The sequence below is a fragment of the Marmota flaviventris genome, chromosome 15 (assembly GCF_047511675.1).
Source record: "Marmota flaviventris isolate mMarFla1 chromosome 15, mMarFla1.hap1, whole genome shotgun sequence".
NCBI lineage: Eukaryota > Metazoa > Chordata > Mammalia > Rodentia > Sciuridae > Marmota > Marmota flaviventris.
In genome coordinates this window covers 10865318-10889394 of record NC_092512.1, presented here as the reverse complement: position 1 = coordinate 10889394, position 24077 = coordinate 10865318, and the positions used below count along the sequence as shown (strand labels likewise).

General features: G+C 42.8%; 1 protein-coding gene across 1 annotated transcript in view; it reads right to left on the bottom strand.

Moving 5' to 3' along the window:
- Nucleotides 1-24077, bottom strand: part of Adcy8 (adenylate cyclase 8) — a 216858-nt gene that overhangs the window by 47643 nt on the left and 145138 nt on the right. The window contains exons 9-12 of the mRNA XM_027947608.2: nt 22170-22270; nt 13366-13567; nt 11358-11447; nt 1458-1630 (exon numbers count right to left, since the gene is read on the bottom strand). Coding sequence (XP_027803409.1) covers nt 1458-1630; nt 11358-11447; nt 13366-13567; nt 22170-22270 — 566 coding nt within the window. The remainder of the gene's footprint in view (nt 1-1457; nt 1631-11357; nt 11448-13365; nt 13568-22169; nt 22271-24077) is intronic.

The following is a 24077-nucleotide window of genomic DNA, read 5'->3' as shown; positions in this document are numbered from 1 at the left end:
AGTCATGTTAAGGAGCAATTTGGAAATATGATGTTTTTAAAAGTGGCAAATGCAAACATCCAGCAAGTGTGCTTTTACATAAGCTCCAGGAGACAAGTATAGTGATCATAACTGAAGCCTTTTTTTTATGATAGGAAAAAAACTGGTAATGGTCTAAATGTATTCATAGGACAAAAGTGGGAATATATTTTGATATGTTCATATTATATACAGACCATAGCTAAAATGAATTAGATCTACAGATGTCAGCCTCAAAGGATCTGAAAAACACAATATTGTATGACTACAAAATGATATTACAAAACAATTATAAATATGGACATAGCTAAATATGTATTAGAAGTCATGCAAGCAAAGGATATATATTAAGTGTATTAGGAGTTGGCTCATGGGAGGGGGAGAGGAGTTTGACCTTGGAGGAGGAAATTTCAACAATACCTGAAATGCTTCATTTTTATTTTTGTAACAAATACAAAAATGCATGTGACTAATTATATGCATTATTTATTTCTGGGGTTGGTTCACAGATGCTCATTATTAGTTTCAGGCACATTTTCTGAGGATTCTTGAAATATCTTGGCTTTGTTTTTCTCTTTATCGGTTACTCCTTCTGGCCTCAGCTAGACATGTGTGCTTCCTACACCTGAGCCCAGCCAGCCAGCATTCAATATGTGCTCCTTCCCTTATGTCCTGTGTAAGGCCTGGTTTCCCAGGAGACTGCAGAACTGGCCAAGTGATGTCACGAGGAAGTGCTTCTGGAGAATCGACATTGACCATTGGAGAAAAGAGAGAGAAGGAGCCCAGAGACACATTCCTCTGTGTTCCTCTGTTCTGAGACACTCCCCCACCCTACAGCTTATCCAGAGACACTTTAATCAGCAGAGCAAATGCATCCTCCAAGGCACCAGCTGAATCACTTTACAACCTCCGCTGCCAACATAACAAGACACTGCTCACATTTGCCTCCCGACTTCCTTTCCCTCATTTTCACAGCCCTGGAGTTGCATTAGCACTTAAGCATTGCCTTATGAGCTTTTCTCTGAGAAATCCAGGCTGATGTTACTTTTTGGATTTTTCTGTACTTTAAAAAATAACAATGCAAGGAGCATACGTGTTCAGTCCATGGTGGCTGCTATCATTAATATTGCAATAGCCAAATTAAAATCAGATCCTACCAAGTCTTAGAGCTGCTATTATTGAAGAAATCACAAATTATGAGGTTTGGAAGTGATCTGAACTATTACTTAGGTACTATTTAGTCTAAAATTTAATTAACTAATCTATAATTTATATAAACAATTTGAAAAGAAGTGATTTTACTTAGATTTATAAGTTAGAGAATGCCTGAATTGAAATCTAACTCAATACCAAATCAGTCCCAAAGTTTTTATACCCAGCTCAACGTATTCCCAATGGTTTCACCTCCCGCTGAGCACTGAGCAATGGTGAATGCTTACTCTCCACTGTGGTTCAGGTTGTCATAACGCAGAAAGAGACCTGCATAGATGGTTTCCGTCAACAGGGCATAGATGGCAATCATAATCAGCAGCACAGCCAGCTTCAGAACGGAGTTCAGTCGAAGGAAAACTGCACAGGTCACCATGGCCAACACGCCCGTGAAGACGAAGTACTGCGAACAGAGAACAGGGGGTCAGGCTCCACAGTGACTGAAGAGGCCCCCTCTCCTAGCCATGGATGCCGACAGCTTTCCTCATATAGATGTTTGCTGAGCATTTCCACTTGGAGACCTCAGGGCCTCCTGAAATTCAATAGGTCCCTAACTGAACTCTTTATTTTCCTATCTCCCAACCTATGCTCCTACTTCTGTAAATGAGATCACCATTGACACCATCCCCAAGCCAGAACCCTTCCTCTTCCCCATGCTTCATGGTCAGGCCATTAGCCTGTAGGTTCTACTTTCTTAACATCTCACATCCTGCCAGCGTTCTCCTTTTACCTGATCATTTTAGTTCTCAGGATCACTCTGGAACAGTTTTCTGGCCACCTCCAAGCCCTATCTAATGCATGCTGTCATTCTCTACCCAGTATTTCTAGATCTGGTCATGCCAATTCTTGACTCAGAAGTCCTTTTATTGCTCTCCACTATCTCAAATTGTTTTTCCTTCTGAATAGCAGGGCTGGCAAGGCCTTCATGCATCAGACTCCTTTTTACTCTCTAGACCCTCTCCCATGCCTTAGTGTCTTTGCTCAACTCAGGTCCATGTGACTAAGCCTTACTCCTACAACAAATGTCAATCCAGTGTCCTTTCCTCTGAGAAGCTTTCCTCAATAACTCCAGGTGTTTCTGAATCCTGCCTCATTCCTCCATTGCACCCCACAGAGACCAGCATGATATCTATTACCCTGTATCTGGAGTAAACCTTTCAAATTACAAGTTTAGAATCACTCCAGAGATGGAATACTGGAGTGTTCTCCTAGTCAGTCGAATCAGCCAGAATTCATTCTTCCATGGGAAGTTCCTCAGCCTATTTCCCTTTAGAGATATTCTAGTATATCATTCCAGATTATAATTCCAGTGGGAAAAGAAGAAAAAAACTAGCATTATCTAAGGTCCTTTTTGTGACAGTTTGGTCTCAATACCTCTATACCTCTATATATTCCATCTCATGGGCTGAGAAACTGAGGCTCATAGAGCTTAAGTCAATTGCCCAAGATCTTGAGATATAAAGCAGCATTTAGGTTACTTGGGTACAACTAGCATATATAAATGTGACTCTAATTGGAATACTGGGCTTGATAATCTCTAAAATCCCTACAGTCCAGGGTGTTTGTAACAATTGGCTTTGCTATGGGTAAGGGAGATAGGTAAGAATTTCTACAAATTCCTGAGTAATTCAGTACTGAAGACCTGTTTAAAACTTCTTAGACAACACTGACTCATTCATGCAACTTGTCAACAAACATTGACATAAACAAATGTGGATAGTGCCCTGACTGAGAACAAAGCCCCTGGGCCTCAGGAATGGAAGAGGCATTGTCCCTGGCCTGAAGGAGCCGTGTGTCTGATGCATCTTTTAATTTCATCTCTTCCTTTCCTAATAAATCCAATTATGTCCTTGTACCAAGTGGGGTGATAAGCTTTCTTTAGCTGTCCTGTAAGATCCTTCCTTGGGCAAGATTTTTAGGTAACTCATCTTGATGCCTCTGTGCAGGAAAATGTGTGTGAGGTGACCAACAGATAAGAAGTTCATTCTCTAGTGTTTATTTTCTCTATTCAGAGAAACTCCAAGACACTCCATTTTAACAAAGGATAAAGAAAAGCATAATAGATCTGAGGGGTTCTCAGTTCATTGTTGCTTATATCCCAATGAAGGTCTGTGCATGGCTTTGTCAATACAAATTAGGAATCATGCATTAGATCAAAAGTCATTGAAATGATTTTGCCCTTCAAGCAAAGACTTACAGGGGCACAATTACTGAATTTAAAAATGTAACAAATATTTATTGAGTGCCCTATTGTAATCACAGCATGAAGTGGGCACTGGAAATCCAAAGGAGAAGAAATGACCCAAGGCTAAAGGAAATCCTGGTTAAAGAATGTGAAGCAAGTGTGAAAATGTCAACAGTAGTATGCTGTGGAAAGTGCTTTGTCAGCAGTGTGAGCAAACTCAAAGCAAGTACCCAGGCAGGAACAAGTATGGCCTGTGGGGAGAAGGCAAGGGTGAAGGTTGGACAGGAGGGGTGAGTTTGAACCAGACCTTGAGGAATGGAGAGGATTTCACGTGTCAGACAATAGGAAGACAGGATGGCATACACACAAAGGTAAAAGGAGCAGTGGCTGGAGAATTGATTCTTTGGGCTATATTAGAGAATCATGCAACTGATCATAGCAGAGGGAATATCACAGGCAGGCAGAAAAGTATCAAGTATGTTTCATCCTCCCTTCACCACCAAGCCTTCGGAAGGTGTCATGAAGGAATGGAATCATATATTTGAACAATGGATCAAGGGATCTTGTTTTGTTACCTCAATCAGTTGTGCTGATGTGTTCTTATCATCTCTCCCACCATCCTCCATTCCAATGGAGGAATCACCTCACTGCCTTGTAGGGCTTAGCAAACCTTCTACTTTGAAGTATAAATTGAACCTTGTGAAGACAGTAAAAACTCTGAGATATCATAGACAACGAGGCCCTGGACATCAGGAGCATCTTTTTCGTCCCCTTTACATTTTACATGAATAGTGGAAGTGGGACTAGAAAATAGAAGGAAAGTCAGGAAGCTGTAGAAGCTTTGGCTCTGCAAAAGCCCCGTGAGAACCCCTCTTAGTGGTCTGGAGAATCAACTGCATGTATCCTGCAACATGGGCAGGTACTAGATCCAAGGTAGTTACCAAGTTTCTGTCAAACAACTTACATTCTTTTATGGAGGACAGATGGGTCTGTAGAGGCAGATTTAGCCTTGTTCAGCTGATGTGGCAGGAAGAGACCACCCAGGCTGAATGTGAAATACAGACAGGGCATAGACTAAAATACAGACACTGCTGTACTTTAGGTGGTGGATGAAGAGGAATGAGATTTTTCCCATTCCTAACAATTTCTACTCAATAGGAAATAGGAAGAGGAATGGGAAGAGGAAGTAGGAAAAAGAACATAGAGCCCAAAGAATTAAAAAAAATTCTATATAGAAGTGTTTTTAGGAGAGCTTTTAAATGGTCACATAGAGAACATTTTAAAAATAATTAAACTATGGGATGGGGTTGTGGCTCAGCAATAGAACGCTTGCCTAGCACATGCAAGGCCCTGGGTTCAACCCTCAGCACCACAAAAATATAAATATAAATAAAATAAAGGTATTGTGTTCAACTACAACTAAAAAATAAATACAAAAACAAAAATTTAAAAAGACAACTAAACTAGAAAGTAGGTTGAAAAATTGTATATACACTTCAGAATATGTACACAGAAACAGTATAGCTCGAGTGAATTATTTCCTTTTGTAATGTTCTTTATTCTTATTTTAATACAGTATCAAATGCAGCAGTGAGTTGAGTGCCTGTTTTAGAGTGAATCCTTATAATTCTGAGAATTCCACATCCTATGTAATAATGTGATTCCCTGATTCTTCCTAGATTTTTTTTTAATAACAAAATACAGTAATGCTTAGATTTGTAGGGGAAATGCTGGTATTGGGCAAAGTTCCCAGTAATTATATTTTCCTTTGGAAAAGGGAAAAAAGACTCAATAATAAGATATCATTTTTGACTATTAAAAAATTAGATAATGTAATGTGCATTGGCACTTTGATACCCAAGTTAGGAAAAAGAGGTCGAAGACATTTCAATGGGGAAGGATGAATTGTGCATAGAATAAGGACCAATACTAAAGACGTGGAGGTATGAGGCAGACAAGGCCCTTGCCATACATGAATTCCAGGCAAGATGGGGGACCACCTAGGGGAGATACCTGTACATTTGGTGAAGGGTAGCTGTGATAATTACAACTCAACAGTTATTAGACACATATTCTGGGTAAGGTACTGACGGCTTTACATTCTTCATCTTTTTACATTTTTAAAATGATCCAAGGATAGGCACATGATCATTACCCTCACTTTAAAGGAGAGGGAAAGGTCATATGGCACTTTGCTGCTTCTGAACATGCAGGGCTTTATTCTCTTGAATGATACTGGTCTGGGAAATTACAAATAAAGCAATTTCCTTTATGTCTGAAAAAATTTGAGTCCCATGACATAATAAGGTCTTAAGGGGAGCAATACCTAATTCTTCTAACAAGCAGCAAGCACGTATACACTGAACCATGCATTCATTAATCCATGATTGTTGACTGAGAATTGTGCCATGCTGAAAGGAGCCGTACAGATGTTAAGACATTGTCACAATGTGCCATAAATTGGCAACATGTGCTTGGTTTCCTTTTAGGAGAGGAGGAGGAAGAAGGATTTTACATGATATGGGAAGAGGGCATGGAGCATCTATCCACACAAGTTCCACAGACTGAACTCCCGGTACCCATTTGGGCAGCCAAGAAAAGTCACTGTGGTTCATCCAGACTTATCGATGGACTCAGACTCAACTGATTCTAGTCATATCAGCACCTGGCACAAGCAGCATAGAAAAGTGTGCAGAAGTGAAGGACAGAGCTGCTCTGCTTCCCCAGAGCCTCAGCCTGGGGTTGTCACCTGTGTAAGGAGTGAGGGTGTCACCAGGGTTGCAGGTGGAGCATAGTGGTCCTGTGTTCCATGCCATTTCCTGCATCTTGCTAGTTAGGAAAAGAGTCTTTCTATTCGTGTCTGGTGCTCTGGTATGATCTTACAATGCTTTAGTTTATTCTAAATTCTGGCTTTCATAGTTTTTTTTTTGTTTGTTTGTTTGTTTTAATCTGCTGTGATGTTTACCTGTTTTAGTATATAACATATTTAACATATTTTCCCCCTTCTGCCTTTAAAGATTTTTGTCTTTATTACTGGTCTTAAGCAATTTTTTTTTTGTGTGTGGGGGGGACTAGGTATTGAACACAGGGGCACTGAACCACTGAGCCACACCCCAGTCCTTTTGATTTATTTGTATTTTATTTCGAGACAAGGTCTTGCTAAATTTCTTAGGGATTTGATAAGTTACTGAGGCTGGCTTTCATCATGTGATCCTCCTGCCTCAGTCTCCTGGGATGCTGGGATTACAGGCATGCACCACCATGCCCAGCTGGTCTTAAGCAATTTGATAATGATGATGACTATGTGTATGTGTGAATGTGTATATGTGTGTTTAATGTTTCTTGTGACTGGAATTTGCTGAAGTTTTTAGATCTGTGGATGCATAGTTTGATTTGGGAAAAAAAATTGGCCATTAGTTCATTAAATGGGTTTTTCTCTCTCCCCTTTCTCTTCTCTTTTTCTTTTTTTTTTGGGGGGGGAGGGGTCACACCAGTTATGCACATATTATGGTGCTGGAAATGCTCCCTGATACTGTTTTTATTTTAATTATTGTTTTTTTTTATATTTGACTTTGGGTATTTCTATTGTTGTATCGTCAATTTCATTAATTTTTTTGTCTGAAATGTTTTATATTTTAAATTTCCTTTCAGTGTAGTTTTAATCTTGCACATCATCGTTTGTCTTGTAGATATTCAGTTTGACCTTTTATATATCTCCCATGTAGCTTAAGTTTTGGAACATCTGCAGTACAGTTGTAATAATTACTTCGCTGTTCATGTTTGCTAATTCTAGCATACATGGGCAGCTTTGGCTTGATTTCCATTAGTTGTTTTTTTCCCTCATTATCAGTTATCTTTTCCTCCTTTAAATGTGGCAATCTTTGGATGTCAGCCCTCATGACTTCACCTTGTTAAATCCTGAATATTTATATATTCTTATAAATAGTCTTTAAATCTATTCTGGGACACAACTAAATTATGCGGAACTAGCTAGATCTCTTTGGGTCTTATAAAATTTTTAGGAAGAATCAGGGCAGCATATAATCTAGGAAGGATTACTTCACACTGCTGAAGCAGGACCCTTCTGATGACCAAGTAGCTCATGAATTGTGACGTTCCTCAGGCTGGCTGGTGGAAACACACTCTACCTCCAGTCCTGTGGGAGCTCCAGGCACTCGTCCTTCCAGGTGGTGAACACCCAGTGTCAGTGGCACTGATTGGGCCCTCTGCGGGTCTCTGGGCTTCTCTCTCTGTAGCTTTCTCCTCTCTGGTAGTGTGCTCTGTCAACTCCAGTGGCCTTGGTTCTCCAGATTTCTAGCTGTGTATTCCCAAATCAGGAATCCACTGGTTTTATCTGGGTTTTATGTCCTGAAAGCCTCTTAAGGCAGTAGTAATAAGCTCTAGCAGTCATGGGGCTCACATTGTCTGTTCCTATCTCAGAGACCACTGTCCTTCATTGATGAATGGCCAGGATCTTGAAAACTATTGTTTCATACATTTGGTGAACCTTGCCATGTTATTCTATTAAAAATTGCCTCCCTTCTCTCTAAACATGGCTAAACTGTTCTCTGCTGGGCCTTTGGGTAACCGGGAATAACCATACACTATTAGCTTCTCCCTTAAAAGAAATTATTAATTTGAGGGGATGGGGAGACTGTCCTAGTTATGGAAAGGCTGGGGTGTGAGTTCCAAGTCAACGCCATAGGAGGTGTGAGAAGGCAGGAGAAAGATGATCTGAGGGGTGGGGCTTGCTAAAATGCATGATGAACAGGGGGGCTTGAAGGCTGGGAAGGACTTGAATAAGTGGGGGTGGAGGGGAAGACAGGCCAGGATGCCAGGAGGCAGGACTCAGGTAAGCATACCTCTGCAGAAAAACCAGCTCTCAGGAAACCTTCAGAACCATGGCCAGCTCCGCCTGCTTTTATGAGGATGGTAAGCTCCTTACTCAGAGGGGTCAGAGCACTTACTAAAGCAATGTGATTCTACAGCCAGAATCTTCCCACTGAGCTTCCTGAGAACCACTTCCATGTGTTGGAGCTAGCAACATGCTGGGTCTGTGCATGTGATTTGCATTTGTTCCATAAACTGATGTCTTTTCCTTCCCCTAAGTTGCTTCTCACATCATAGCTGGAGTATTTCTTTCTTCACTCATTTCCTGCAGGTTATGGAATATGAGGTTTCTCATGTGGGAGACAATGCAAGAATGTTCAGAGATGAAATAATTAGATCATGAAAGGTAAAACCTAGTCAGTGGATTAATCCAATGATATGGATTAACTGGGTGGTGACTGTAGGCAGGTAGGGTGTGACTGAAGGAAGTAGGTCACTGGGGGATGACTCTGGGTCTTATACTTTGTCCCTGGTGAGGGAAGCTCTCTCTCTGCTTCCTAGTTGCCATGCCCTGAGCTGTTCCCCTCGGCCACTCCCTTCCACCCTGATGCTCTGCCTCACCTTGGGCCCACAGTCAGCTAACCATGACTGAACCTCTGAAACCATGAGCCAAAAAAACCCCTATTTCCTCCTCTAAGTTGTTCTTGTCAGGTCTTGAGGTCACAATGATGCAAGACTGACTGAAACACCACATCTTTACTTTTTAGTAGAGGTAAGCTTCTGATTCAGAACTAAATTATAATCTATACCACACATTACTAAAGCCTCATGTTTGACAGCTTGCTTTTGATCTGGGCATGGGGTGAGGTGAAACACCAGGTACAGGTGAGGAAACCAAGGCTCAGAGAGACAGAATGGTTTGTTTGGGGTCACACACTCTGAATGTTGGGGGTTGGGTTAAGCATCTCGGAGGGTCTGAATGTTTAATTTTTTCTAGTATGTCAGACAAATGCCTGGGCAGAGAAATAGTCATATATGTTGGAGTAGCAAATGGTGGATCCAAATCTGGCCTGTGCTCACAGTTCGCTGATCCCCAAGCAAGATGACCCTTTGGTTATGAAGGAAAATATTGAACTCCAGTTCAAATTTATTTAATTTTGTTTCTATAATTTTGAGTATGTTACATGTATGTTACTGTAGTGTTATAGGTCTGCATAGGCATTTTTATAACTTCATCAGTGCATGATCAAAATCTTTTTGTTGAAAATAATAAATAAATCATGGCTGACATTTAATGAGCAGATTCTTGTGCCAGGTAGGGACCTAAGTGCTTTGTATGAATTTATCCACTTAATTGGTATAACCACTCAATGAGGAAGCTACTGATTTTATCATTATTTCATGGAAAAGGAAACTGAGGCATAGAAATGGAGCTGTATGATTGGCAAGCTTACTCACCACTCTCCTAGGACTGGCACATCCATGAGATAGGAATCTCAGGTCAGGGGCCAAGGGTGTAGAGTGTTGTTTAGATTGATTTGGGGACATGGAGATCTATAGGTCATGAACATCTGCTTTATGTCAGATACCATGTTAGGAACTAAACATTGACCAACTAATCCAGGCAGCCACCATGAAAGCATTTTTTTTTTTAAACCATGAGAGCACTTTATTTAGCTCCACAATAGCCAGGTGAAGCAGGTATTCATTTTCCCACTTTATAGATGAGGAAACTTAGGTTCAAAGAGAGTAAGAACTGGCTCTAGCAGAAGTGAAATACAGCTTTGCCTAGCACTGACCATCCAATTCTTGCCCTACTTACTGTTGCCCAAAGTTGGGACACTCTTCATGCCTTTCAAACCAAGAAGGTCTCATGGAGCTCATATCCCACAGAGTCTGCTAAATAGAGAGGAAGTCTCAGGCACATGTTCTGGCCATCTGGCCCCTGCACAGAACCTGGCCCGTCCAGCCCTGCACAGCCCCAGGCCTAGTCAGTACCTCCTCCAGGTCTGGGGAGCCAGAATAAGGGAGATGTGGTTCCAATCACAGTACCAAGAAAGGATAATTGAATTAAAAGAGAAGGAAGGAAGGACAGAGAGAAAGAAAAAGGGTGGAAAGAGGTGAGGAAGAAGGAGATCAGACAGGCACACTGCTGAGTGTGCCCAGCAAGTTACTTTTGGAGCCCTGCTTTTATTAGTCAGAGCCTGGAGACAGTGACAACCTCTGACCTAAGTGTCTGGGGGACTTCACAATGCTCTGCCTCATCAGCAGGTGGTCAGCACACGTGGTGGAGGGAGGGGTTCTCTCTCCTTTTCAGAGTGCTTCTGAGGCCAATTCTCAGGCCTAAAGAGAGATGGGGCCTTTTCTCTCAGGCTGGAGGGGTCTCTGAGGGGGGTGGCCTCTTAGAGAACAAGTTTACCTGGGTGCCCAGGGCATGGGGTTGGTTGGGGTCTTCTGGGACCTTTCAACTTCCCTCCTGAGACAGAACTTCTTCCCCAATATGTGAAGGTCTGGGGCATGGCTGACGGACCCTGCAGGCGGATCCTGTGACTCTGTAGCTAAGACAGGGCCTGACATGCCTTGTGAGGAGGGCCTGCTGCTGGGTGTCTCCTGACCCAGGGTGATCTGGGAGCTCCCCCCACCACTCTGATGGAAGTTGAGCTGTGGGTTTTTGTGTTTGCCTTTCTGTCCTTTCTGCCTTTTCAATGCATCAAGCGCTCTCTCAGCAGCAGTTCTGCCTGGAACTGAGGACGATGGCACGTTCTGCTCTAGGATTTGATAGGCAAGCTAGAGGGAAATGAGTAGGGGAGGAAGCCTTGGGGAAAGGAGGAAAATGGATAGAGGGAAAGGGGAGGAGGAGGGGGACGAAGGAAGAGGGATACAGGGAAGGAGTGGAGGTGGGAAAGAGGGAGAGGAGGGAGCAGGAAAGAGGACTGGGCAAGCAGAAGACATAGGAGAGAAGGAGAGACAGCCAAGGGGGAAGAGAAGAAGGAGGAGGAAGAGGTGGAGGAAGGTGGGCCAGGAATCCTTCCTGAGGCCCTCCAGCCAGTCTTGTTGACTTGAGCTGGTGAGATGTCTGTGTGCAACTCGCCAAGGGGAGCTCGTAAATAAATACCTCTGGGTAGGAGCAGATATCTGTAAACACAGCTGAGGAATTGAAAGTCAGGTTCTTCAAGGGTATCGACTTGGCAAAATCACACCACAGCTGCGAATTAAAAAAAAAAAAAAAAAAAAAAAGAACAACAACAAAAAACAAAAAGACACAGGAACAACAAAGTCAGTGTGAATGCTGGGAGGGAGTGTGCTACCAGAGCTGGGCTCCGCCACAGCCCGGGCTAGACGGCCCTAGGGGCTCACTTGGAATGGAGGGCCAGCTTGGAGTGCCTCCTTTATTTAAAACAAGTGCTGGCTCAGAAAAAGCTTTTGCAAGCCCGTCAGGAAAATGGGTTAAGACTACTCTGTTGGCCCTGTCATGTCAGGTTGCTGGAGGGTGCTTGGGGGCTCAGAGGACAAAGCTGGATGGCAGGAGAAGACTTCTGGGGTCAGATCACAGCCCATCTCCAGATCAATAGCTGGGAGGATTTGAGGGACCTGAAGGGACACTTTTTTCCAGAAGACACTCAGCACCAGGATGACAGGTATTTCCTAGGACCGGTGCTGCTGCTGGGGATTTTTTGGCCCTCAGGAAAGAATAACAACCACTGGCTAAACACCTCCTCTGTGCCAGACACTGGATACACAAAAGCCTCACAACCGCCTTGTGATGTAGCCACTATTTTATCCCCATTTTACAACTTAAAAAAAAAAAAAGTGAAACTCCGAGATCTAAAGTAACTTGTCCAGGGTCTCCCAGCTGGTGATGGGTGGACCTGAGATTTGAACGCAGGTCTATCTGACTCCAAAGGCTCTGATACACCACGGTGGCAAAGTAACCCTGGCCTAGCATCACTGGGCTTCTTTCCAAATTCTGCACCCCAGAAATGTCCGCTGCACCTTCAAGACTCGAGATCACGTCTACCACTCCACAGACTGTGCCAACCATCCTACAAACTTCCATTTCAGTTGCCATAATCTGTAACATGTTCATTAGATGATGAGTTTCTGGGATGATGGCTTTCTCTTTTTCCCATAAGTCCTTCACTGCAAGGACCACCACCAAGCTTAAGCCAATTTGACAGTGAATTTCAGGTAGTCTGAACCCCTGTCACAGGCCAAGAGTTGGCATCTACAGCTTGGGTCAGCACAAACTCACGATCCAGAGGGCACAGTGATGGTTTCAGTCACAACACAAGCTTCAGTTACCCTTTCTCCACACACATACACCCAGAATACCTACTGCTACCATGGTATAATTCTAAAGAGAAATAGAAATCATTAAAATGTGGACCACGTAATTAAAAACAATGATAAGTATTATGGCAGTTGGCATTTCATCTGAGCTCTATGCATCCTTAGAAACCAAAGGCAAGATACTCTACCTTCCTGAAATGCTGTTTCCTCATCCATCGCATGGGGACAATAATACCTACCTGTTGCACAGTAGGTGCTCAGTGAGTGACAGCTATTTTATTTCCTCTCCCCCGCCCCGTTCCCACTCCCAGAGAGACAGTTTACAATATCAGAATGAGCATAGGTCATGGAGTCAGACAGACCTTATTATCAAGTTATTTCATGTCTCTGAGCTCAGTTTCCTCAGCCATAAAGTGGGGATAATGAGACTTACCTCACGGGGTTTAGTGAGGATTAGATACAAAAAATACATGAAGCTCCTGCCTTAGTGCATGGCACATAGCAGGCAGGGATCGCAGGGTACCTCATAAGTAAATGGTGAGCAACTTATCGACAGTTAGAATTGGCCACTGACAGTACAGAAACTGAAGGGCTTTGGGAGCTTCTTTGGAGCAAATAACCTCCCCCACTGGAAAAAGAAAATTTTTCAACAGAAAAACACACAGATCTGATAATAGTCATACCTTTGCTGTGTGTCCCTAAGCTTGGGGCTGAACTGGCACGTGAAGGTAATTGATACCAAGGAAGGGCAATGCAGGAAGCTGGAGGATCCATAAACCCTTAATTCCTTCCTATACCAGACATCAGAGGACTGGAGGGCTTGGGATGCTTACAATATTTAGGACGGCACCCAGGAAATTAATCAAGATGGATGCGAAGATGATGACGTTCCGGGCCAAATAGGTCTCATTAATCCAACAGCAGGTTTTCCGGAGGATGAGAGGCAAACACTTATAATCCTCTGCTGTGGTGATGAGGACCAGAGCCGAGTGTAGCATAATGAGAATGGAGAACTGGATGGTCATTGGCATCACTCTGCAGGGAACACAGGACATGGGGTCATATGGTGTCCGTCATCTGGTCCCCAGTTTCTGAACAACCCTGGCCATCTTGTTTATAATTTCCCCTCCCCATTCCCCACTCTTTGTACCCGATAACTGCACCCAATAATCTCCTAAAGTTTTCTTATTCAGGAAAAAGGATATTAGCAGGAAATGTGTGTGTGTGTGTATACATAATATATACCATCCATCTCTAGAATATTCTGTTGAGAAACTTTGCAAATAATGTGAAATATTTGGCTTGATTTATTGCTCTTGCTCATCTTTTCCTCTTCTCACTGTGCGACTGCTGCCAAGGCAACACACCATGGAGTTTAATCTCTATATTCTTGCTGAGGGAGGAACCCACATGCCTTTTCCCTTTCATGGTGGGTTTTATGAAGCTTTTCCTCCCATCTACTCTGAGGCCCAGAAATGGACTTGCCATTAGTTTAGAGTTCCTGAGTTTGAATTGTGATTACTATGGTTTGCATGGAAAAAATTTGATATCTATGTATTATATATGCACATATATGTGTATATGTATATATATAGACAGAGAGTGTGTGTGTGTAAATATACATGTGTTTATGTGTGTATATATGCATGTATGTGTGTGTATATATATATGGAGAGAGAGAGATAAAGGTGCAATTTGAGCATGCTAAGGAAAAGTCAGTGTGTCCAAGCCTTAAAATCATTCCCAAGTTGCTGCCCTCAGTTTCAAGTTTTCATAAAAGCTGTGTCCCATGGAAACCTGTGTTTATTAGATGACTCTGCTAGGTATCAGGATGTTTCCTGCAACTTAGGGATCACTTCTGGAGGCATTTTTAATTGCTTCCACTCCTTATCAACCAATTCGTCACCAGACATATTGATTCTCCTTAGAAGTTCATCCTTGTTCTCTCTTTTGTGTCTGAACATTCATATCTCACACTAGCATCTCTAAGGTCCCCACTGGTCTTTCAGCCAGTCAGCTGCTGCAGATGTTCAAGGGCACATTGACAGAGGCAACCAGAGGTTTCAACTTATCCTTCTTCTATAAGGTGAATTTTTCTACCTGACCTTAATATCTTCCTCGAGATATATGCATAGTGGTTTAAGTTGGACCCATCTTCTAATAACTTTTCTTACTGTCCTGCTGCCTGGACTTTTTATATTTATTATTAGTAACCCTTGTGTAAATGATGCTTTGAGCTCTACTTCCTAAAATATATGTATGACATATATTTTCCATTCCTCAGAGCAAACTTAAGAGGTCTTTTGATTTTTTCCTAAATAAAGAGTGAAGGCTCACAAGAAAGCAGCTTCCTAATGGGCCATTCAGCTGATGAGTGTTAAAGAAACAAGTTAAAGTCTGTTGTGCTACATTGCTTTGGTATTCTCACTTTGGTAAGCAACTGATTCTCATGTTTGCACTATTCTTTTTGCTTCTGTGGTTTCAGCATGGAATTTAAAGAGCTTTCTTTTCTAGCACAGTGGATACCAGGTACGAGTGAGTATGTCAGGGTACCAGGATCAAAGACACAAGTTCTAGAAGATAATAATCCAGAGAGGAATATGGACTTCAAAAGAATGAATAAGAGTTGTGATCCAGAAAGAGTTCCAAGTAGCCTTCATTTGGAAACAGGAAAAGGGATCAAAGGAGGCTTCATGGAAGAGGTGACAGCTGGATTAGGTACTGGGGGCTGAAGAAGTTTTCAGGTGAGAAGTGTTGGGAACATGAGCAAAGCATCAGAAGAAGTGGCAGGTGTATTTAGGATCTTCCAGTAACCCAGCTGGTGAGGCTGTAGGACTGGAGGGGAAGGAAGGGGCCTTTCTCCCGTAGGCAATGGGCAGATGTTTAAGATGATGGATGATTCAGGAGGGAGGTGATTGGATCTGTGTATTTGAAAGATGAAGTGAAGAGGAAAAGCATTTAGGGGGTTTAAATAATTGAGGCATGAGTTTAAAAAGGAGGAAAGCAGGGCAACAGCATTGGTAATTGAGAGGTGCAAGGGACGATATGGAGGCAGTCTTAATAAGTGGTGTGTGTGTGTGTGTGTGTGTGTGTGTGTGTGTGCGAGCATGCGCAGGGGGGCATGCACTCATGCCCACATATGTGTGCACAAGGGGACTTTCTACAGAGAAAAGTCATTAAGGATGATGCTAAGGCTTTGACCATCTTGACTGGGTAAGTACAGAGGATAAGAGTGAATTTGATTTTGGCCTAGCCAAATATTTAGCACTGTGGATATCTGGTTGACATTATCTAGATGTCTGGGCAATTAGAGGGATACGGGGGGGGGGGGGACTCTGGGGCTGGAGTGAATAGGTGAAGGTTGAAGATTTGGGAGTGAAACACGTTGCCCACCAGGCTGTGCACAGGCAGAAGCAAGAAGCCCCAAGATGAAGCTGTGGAGGAGCTAATGGGCTGGAGCAAGTGGTGGCAGCAAAGCCTCATGACAGCTGGGAGTGGTAAGAAGTTTATAAGGAGGGCATAACCAAGAATGCCCATCTGCATGGTCAAGCTAACCGGAGACTGGAAACGAATCTCCGGCAGCCCCAGTTATTGTCGTTAGCCAGTGTGAAGAAAACCTGCTTGCACAGTTTTGATTTCCAGGGATCACCTTGACAAGAAGTCTCTGTGGGAGTCCTAGATAAGAACAGAAGGTTTGTGCAGCACTGAGTTCCCGGAGGGCTCTAAGCAGATGGGAAACTCCCTGCCCCCGACAGGCTGAAGAAACACTCGCTGACAACACCCCATTACTCCTGCGCACCCAGGGGAGGTGAAGAAAGGAGCAAGCAGGTGGGCCACTTTGTCAGGCAGTCTCAGGAGAGAAGGGGCCAACGCCAAGGATGGTGTGTCTTGACAGCATGCAGCAGCCATGGAGGGCAAGCGTGTCTTGTTTCCAAGTGTGAGGCAGAAACGGGCCAGGGAAAGGCATATCTAAAAGATGCTCAGCCAGACCTTCAAACTCTTAAGTGGCCACCACTGTGTGTACACTGGGCCTGGATGCAGCCCTTGACTCTCTCTTCTGCCCTCCTCTCTCTCTTTTCATGGTCTGGACAATATAAACTTCATGCAGCTTGCCCCAGACACTATGCTACTCCTACCTCTGTGGGTTCTTCCATGATCCCAGGGTAGGGATGAGTGCACAGAGATGCTTAGTGAATATCCACTGACTCAGGCTTTCTGTAGAGAGTGGACCCTCATCCCCGCCCCCCCAGCCTGCATAGGGAAGAGGACTCCAACCCACACTCCAGGACTGTCTCTATGCAATTGGTGTGTCCTCCCCAGGGGGTGGGCAGGGCTGACATGCTCATCCTTAGTACTGGGGATGCATGTCTGGTGTTGTTCTTTCCCTGCCTCTAAGTGGTGAGTTCTCACGTGGGAGTTTAAGGATGGGTCTCTGGTCTGGCAAAGATTCAAAACATTCAGAATGGAGGACATGTGTTCTCTTATATTCTGTCTTTCAGCATGGTGTTGAAGAGGCATTTATTTGTAAATTGGGTGCTTTTCTACCCATCTCCTTATTGGGCTTTTATGTTTGCTCTGCAGGGATGAGGCTCATCTGGGTATGCTGAGGGCTGTGTGGGAAGACTTGCATCCAAAACTACTGGAACCCTTATACCTGATCTACCCTGATACAATTCTACATGACTTCCTTCTGAGTTTGCTGATAAAGGGAAAGAGAGGAAAGACAAGCAGTGTGATTCAGAGGCAAGACCAAATTCTTTTGTGTTTAAAACTTTTGTTCCAAAAATTTGAAATTTTTAAAGATTAATTTTTAAAGGAGGCTGGAGGTTAAATACAGTAATAAAGCAGAAAGTAAGAACTTAGAGAAATGCTAATTCTTTTTCTCTATTCATGTTGGAAATTCAGGAGATCAAAGGCATTTTGAAGATCTATGGGAAGAGCGTTAATTACAAGACAGGCTTTCTAAGCAAGGTACTGGCACTGAGTATAAAATTCCTCTGGAAATCTCTGCAGTAGCTCCTTAGCATTCATTTATTTCTGCACACATAAACATTATAACATCAGATTGTAAATTTCATCTAATTATAGAGCTATTCAGGCATCCAGGGGTTTTGAATTTGCTTTTGTATTGTTGGTGCATATAAGAAAAAGAACCTTTCATTTTTGAAACTGAATCTCAGAAAGAATGACAAGGGATTTGCAAACAGCTCTATCCAAGTCATTTCTAGACATTAAGTTCTAATTATTCTTTTCAGTCTATATTTAAAACAGGGTTTGGGTTGATATTACGATGTGACATTTGTTGGGAAGGCAAGGATCAGTGGAGATGAGGGAACAGCCTATAGCAGTTTGCAGTGCAATAGGAAACAGAGACTCAGATCCTTCCAGAAGATGACATTTGTGTGACACTTTAGAATCTGCAAAGAGCCTATGAGTGTGATTTTACCTTTGATCCTGTAGCAGCTTTGGGAGGTAGATATTCTTAGCCTTTTCAAGAGATGAAAATATGTGAATTGGAAAGGAAAAAGGAACCAGAATTTGCCAAGAATGGACATAGTTGATTTAAGTCTTACTGCAATCCTGAGAAGTGGGCATTATCATTCCCATGATACAGATGAGAAAACTGAAGCTTTAAGGAGGTTCAATACGTCTACAGCTACTAAGATGCATAGGAAATAATCAGACCTAGTGCCTCTATCTTTCCTTACTACCTTCTCTCTCTTGCTCACTATCACTCTCTCTTTCCCTCCTCCTCGTCCTCCTCTCCTCAGACTCCTCCTCCTGATCTCCCCCTGCCATCACTATGCATGCAGATGTAGATATGTTGTTCTGTAATCATGAAAGGTGTTTGAAGGTGTTTCCTAGTTTTCCCTCAGTTTGCCCTTCTGGGACAGGAACATCTGTGAACATGCAGAAACTAAGAAAAGAGCTGGGCTTGCATCGTCTAATTTGCCAGGGTCCATTAATTTTTCCTTCAGGGATTGGGAATTAGCTGTGGTCACATGAGTAGAGACTGCCTCATCTGTTAAAAATCCGTGACAGAAGAAATGTGAGGGAAAGGCACCCACCATCTGTTTGGTGGTAGAGTATCAATCAGAAACAAAGTGAGTACATGTTAAAGAAGGCTTCTGCTGTGTCCAGGGTGAGTGGGCAGCTCATTTCCACAGCATGTGGATGGTCTGGTCAGAGTTCAGCTTTGATGTTTCCTTCATGATCAGGTTTTCCTGGGTTGCTATCTGCACTGAAAGTATGGACTTCAGTGGGAACCGAGGACAGAGACTCCTTTCCTGAGATGCTGGGTAAGGTTCCAGGTCTCTTCTGTTTGAACCCAGGAAACAGGGTAGCAAGACTAGCAAACCTTCTCTGGTCATGTCACCTGAGAAGGGAACCTGCTAGGCCAACTGGGAAGTACACTTCCTCTGGGGGACAGTGATTGTCCAGATCAGCAGGGTCATCCAGGTCTCCTCCTTCTACCTCATCCCCACATCCAGTCGGCCACTCAGAATTCTTAACTCTCTGCCCTGAATACCTAACATATCTCTCATCTACTCCATAGCCACTCTCTTGACCTGCTATTTCTTGCCTGGATTTTTGCAGTTCCTTCCTAGTTTGTCTTCTCAATCCCAGATCTAATTTCTTGCTATCCATTATCCATGTCCGGCATGAATTTCTGAACACAAATCCAATCATGTTGCTTCTTTGGTCAAAATGCTTCAAAAACGTTTCCTCGGCAATGGGGCACAATGTCTTACCAAGGTTTGCACACCATGCTCCTCCTGAGCACTGCTCTGATACTTTCCTGCCTTCCACTCTTAGGCCTTCCCATGAGGTATGAGTTGCTTCAAGAGGGTTGGGCTGTCACTGTCACCTCCTCTGGGATGCTTGCCTCACCCTCACCACAATCCCACTTCAATGCACACCTTCCCTAGCATGATAGACATCGCCTTATCGCAGCTGTTAGGAAAATCATTCAGCTTTTATGTCCACTAGACTTCAGCTTTGTAAGGGTAAGGGCCTTGGCTCTATATCTCCACTGTGCAGCAGAGATAGCATCGTAAGTGCTCAGCAGACTGTGCTCCAGGAGTCCAGAGAGAGCATGCAACAGATATGGTCATGCTCTCTTGGCTCCCATGTCTCTATTGATAAAATTGAAGAGTGGAGTCCAGGAAATTTGAGAATGTGGCAAGACCCTACCTACACTCACAGCTCACCACTCTGAGATCCCTGTTTCCAGCATCCTGTTTCTCATAGGCTGTCAGGGAGACAGGAATCCCATTCTCTCTGGGTACTTCTGGGACCCTGCTTTGACTTGTCCATTGCACAGCATATACATCTGTACATATGCACCTATGTGCACAGCAGGTAAGTAGCCACCCATGTAGCATGTACATCTAGAGATACACATGAATTTTAATTATTTCTTGTATTATTTTACTAGATTATAAGGATAATAGAGTAGGGATTATTATTTATTTTTTACATTTTGGATCAGAGCCCTTCCAGCGTACAGAGTAGCCCTGGGATAAGCATTCAGTGGCTATTGGTAGAAGGCTTTCCTAGCCCACATTGGGCAGAAGTATAAGGTTTTCCTTTGATCTTCCTTTGTCTCTGTCTCTGTCTATCTCTTTCTTTAAGAATTTCTTTTAAATTGCAGAATAAAAAGTGTAGCTTAATAAGTTGCTATAAAGTGTCTATCTTTGGAGCAATCACCTGATTTTGAAATAGGACTTTGGGGGCACAGTAATGCCCCATCCATATACCTGTCCTAATCTCAATCCTTGTTCCCAACCACACTAATCACTTTCCATTTTTTTTTGTAGCTTTATCATCCATTTGTAGATGCTGTAGTTTTGTCTCACTTATTTTATTTTGTTAAATTTGGTTTGTCCTTTAAAGCTTAAAAATATTATCTTATTAAATTTGGTTTGTCTTAAATCTTAAGTCTTTCTCTATCCCTTTATTTTCCTTATAACTTATTTATTGAAGATATGTGCCTTTCACCAGCAGTATTTACCTCTGTCTGGATTTTACACTCTTCCTATGGTCCTCACCCTCTGTAATCTCTGCAAAGCAGAATCTGGACTCACAGGTCTGATCAGACTTAGGCTCAATCCCTTGGTAAGACCACAGGTAGTATATCACGTTCTTCCCTGGGGAGTTGTGGCTGTCATTCCCTTTTGTGCTGATAGCATTCTTTGACACTAGATTCATAGGTCCACTAATTCATTGGGGGTTGGAAAATGGTGAAATTCTAATTCTTTTGTTTTCTTAAAACCTTTTTTAAGCTGGAACACTTTTTGTGACATCCCCTTTACCTACTATTCAGTAATTTTGTGGTACAGTGCAGAGGAAAGAAGAAAAAAATATTTGTTTCTCACTTGTTCATCAGTTTTCAAGATGATCAGCCAGTTCCCACCACAGACGAACAACTTAAAAAATATCAAAATAAATTTATGGCATTCCATATATTTGCTGGGTTTTTTTTGATTGAACTTTCTAAAAATGATCTCTACTAAAGTTCACTTTATGAGTTCTTTGGACAGCGGGAGCTTCTCTGGTGGCTTCGAGTCCTTTTGACTCTCCTGGTGCTTGTTGGTTTCCCGGCTTTCTTGGAGGACAGGATGCTCTGGGCTTGTTTAGTCAGGCTTCTCCCGAAGATCAGAGCCATGAGAAGCCTGGAGAGTCTCTGGTGCAAGTGCAAATTCAAAATATGAGGCTGTGCACCGCTGATGGCAGAGGCACAAAACGCAGCCCTCAAGGTCAGTCGGTGGTGGAGCCCAAGGCTCCCCTTGCTTCTGCTTCTTTTCCCATATCCCTCCCCCATCGGATGGTTCTGCACATGCTCAGGGCTAGGTCCTACCTAATCTGGTCTCTGATCTGCTGCCAATTGTGTCTGGAAACACACTCACAGAGACACCAAGACGTGTGCATTACCAAAAATCATCTTGGTTTCTCTGAATCCAGTCAAGTCAACAGCCAATTGACTATCACAAGGCTCTTCTTGTGCACTTCCTGCCCCAGCCCTTGTTAAGAACCCTGGCTCTGGAGCTGGGCGTCGTGGGTTTGAATACAGATTGTAGCATCTTTCAACTGTGAAACCTTGGGCAACTTTTGCACTCCTCTGACCCTCAGGTTCCTCCTCTTTCAAGTGATGGTGATCACAGTATCTCCCTCATAGGGTTGCAGTGAGGATTTCTTGAATTTCTGTATAGAGAATTTAGAAGTGATTGGACCACATACAGGTATTTGCAGTATTGTTAAAGTGCCAATTTTTATGACCCAGGAAGAAGTGATGCTGTGTTTATAAATAATTTACATAGAAAAATGAACAAGTAAATGGTGACTGAGGATCTGATAGTCAGTTGCTTTCTGCATTTGTGGGTGCAGTGCCCAATAATGGCAGATCTGTTTTGGTTTTGGTTATTGTTTTCATTAGATTGAGTCTTGCCTTGGCAGAGCAATGAGATTTTCATATAGAGTAAGACAATCAAGAATAGATACTGAATTGTCAGACATCTTGGCATGGATCTTGGATCCAGTCATTTAAAATTCTGACCCTTGGGGAAGGTCAGCTGCCCTGCCCCAGTGAGGGTCAGGAGAGACACTGCACCTGATAACTTAGTCCTTTCATATTTACCTTGAAGAAGGAAGCAAACTTTGTATTGCCGTGATAAATAGAAGAACGATAAATGCACACACCAGGTTGGACTTGAATACTTCATCCCTCATTTGAGAATACTGCAATTGAAAGAAAAACAAGGAGAATGAATTACTTTGCAGCAGAGTTAGGCTTTTGGAAGAGTTAAGTTTTAGCAGTGTCTGAGGTTGGGGGAAACAGAAAAAAAAAAAAACCCAATGCAATTCAATTTTTTAAAAAGAATTCAGAGGAATCTGTAGTTTCATAAACCTTCTTGTGCACGATCTCCACCCTCCCCGCAGCCTGCCAGGGAAAAAGACAGCAGCCGGCCTCGTGAAGAGTCTCAGGCGAGGGGCTGTCCATGAGCCTGTGTGGCCCTCCCCACTCCCTGTGGACTAGTACCATCTTAACAGAACAGCACACGGCTACATATGCAGCAAGTTAAGCTCACGTTGGCTTTCTCCACGAGTAAATTTAAATCATTTAAGGACCTTGCTTTGTTTTTTGTCAGCTTTGGGCATATAGGGAAATATTTTCCCAGAGAGTCTTTCTTCCTTCTTTCTCTCTCTCTCTCTCTCTTTCTCTCTCTCTCTCTCTTTCTTTCTTTTTTTAAATAACTGTTGAAAATAAATAAATTCACAGAATCTTAGAAAGTACCCCAGGAGATCTCCAACTAGGAATAGCCCTTTGTCTCCCAGCAGAGACACCAAGACTGATGGGCCAACATGCTCAATACCCTTCTGTTTTCTGCTCGAGGCAGCCCTGAGCAATGGTGCTAACTTTATTTCAATTACCCAGAGCTCTCAGTAACTTCATTGTCCAGCTTTAAAAGCTTCTGGAAGGCTTTCATTGAATATGTACTTTCCTAACTCCAGCCTTGTGTCAAGAACCATCTTGGAGTTGCTTAGCTGAGAAAAAATCTACTTCTTTCAGAAACAGGGAAGGGTTATAAAACTCAAAAAGACCTTAGAACTCTAAACCAAGTCCTGTATTTTGCCTTAATGCCAGAGATGTCTCGTAACTTGCTGATGATCACACAGCATACAGATCATTTTAGTTTTGGATTAGGGGAAGAGATAGAAAGCTAAGCCTGGCACAGGAACTTTGTAATCTTTGAGTCACCTTATCCAAGAAGCTGGTAAATAGATCTGTCATGATATCTTAGGCTGTATGTCCACAATACCAATATAAGATTTCGGTTACATCAGCAAAATAATAAAACTAGTCTAACTTGTTGTTGCTGTGGTTTTTGCAGTAGAGTTACAAGGTTTTTACTCTCTTGCTGATTTCTGGATGTCGTCCTGATTTTGGACTGGAACTGACTGCTCAGTGTCATGGTACAGGCTTGTGAGGGACCTGCAGTGGCTGAACTGCCTGGGTGGTGCACAGTGCTGCACAGACACCACACGTTTCTTGTTTGCAAGACAGACCTTTCTTTACTCCCCTGCATTGAAGCTTCTGCTCAGTTGCTGACAATCTGGTTGGTGTCTGGAAGGGAATCCAGGAACAAGGCCCTGAAGAATCTCTATAAGCCATCCTCAATCCTGATAAGTCCATAGAAAATCCACGTTATTGATAATTACCAATAGTGCTGTCTAAGGACATGGCACGAGACCAAAACACACTTGCTTAAAAATAAATGAATAGGCCATAAAGAAGTTAATTAAAAGAAAGAGCAATATCTGGATTTCTTCTGACAACCAATTGCATAAGATTTGATTATTTTTACTGACTGATTAATTTCAAAGCAGCTTGGTAATGTAATTTTAATAATGAGATTTTATAAAAAACAACAGCAGTAATGTTTGGCCTGCTTAATCCTTTTCTTCTTTCACTTCTTCTACAACACTATCATGATCACTACCACTGCTATCATCATCATCATCATCATCATCATCATCATCATCA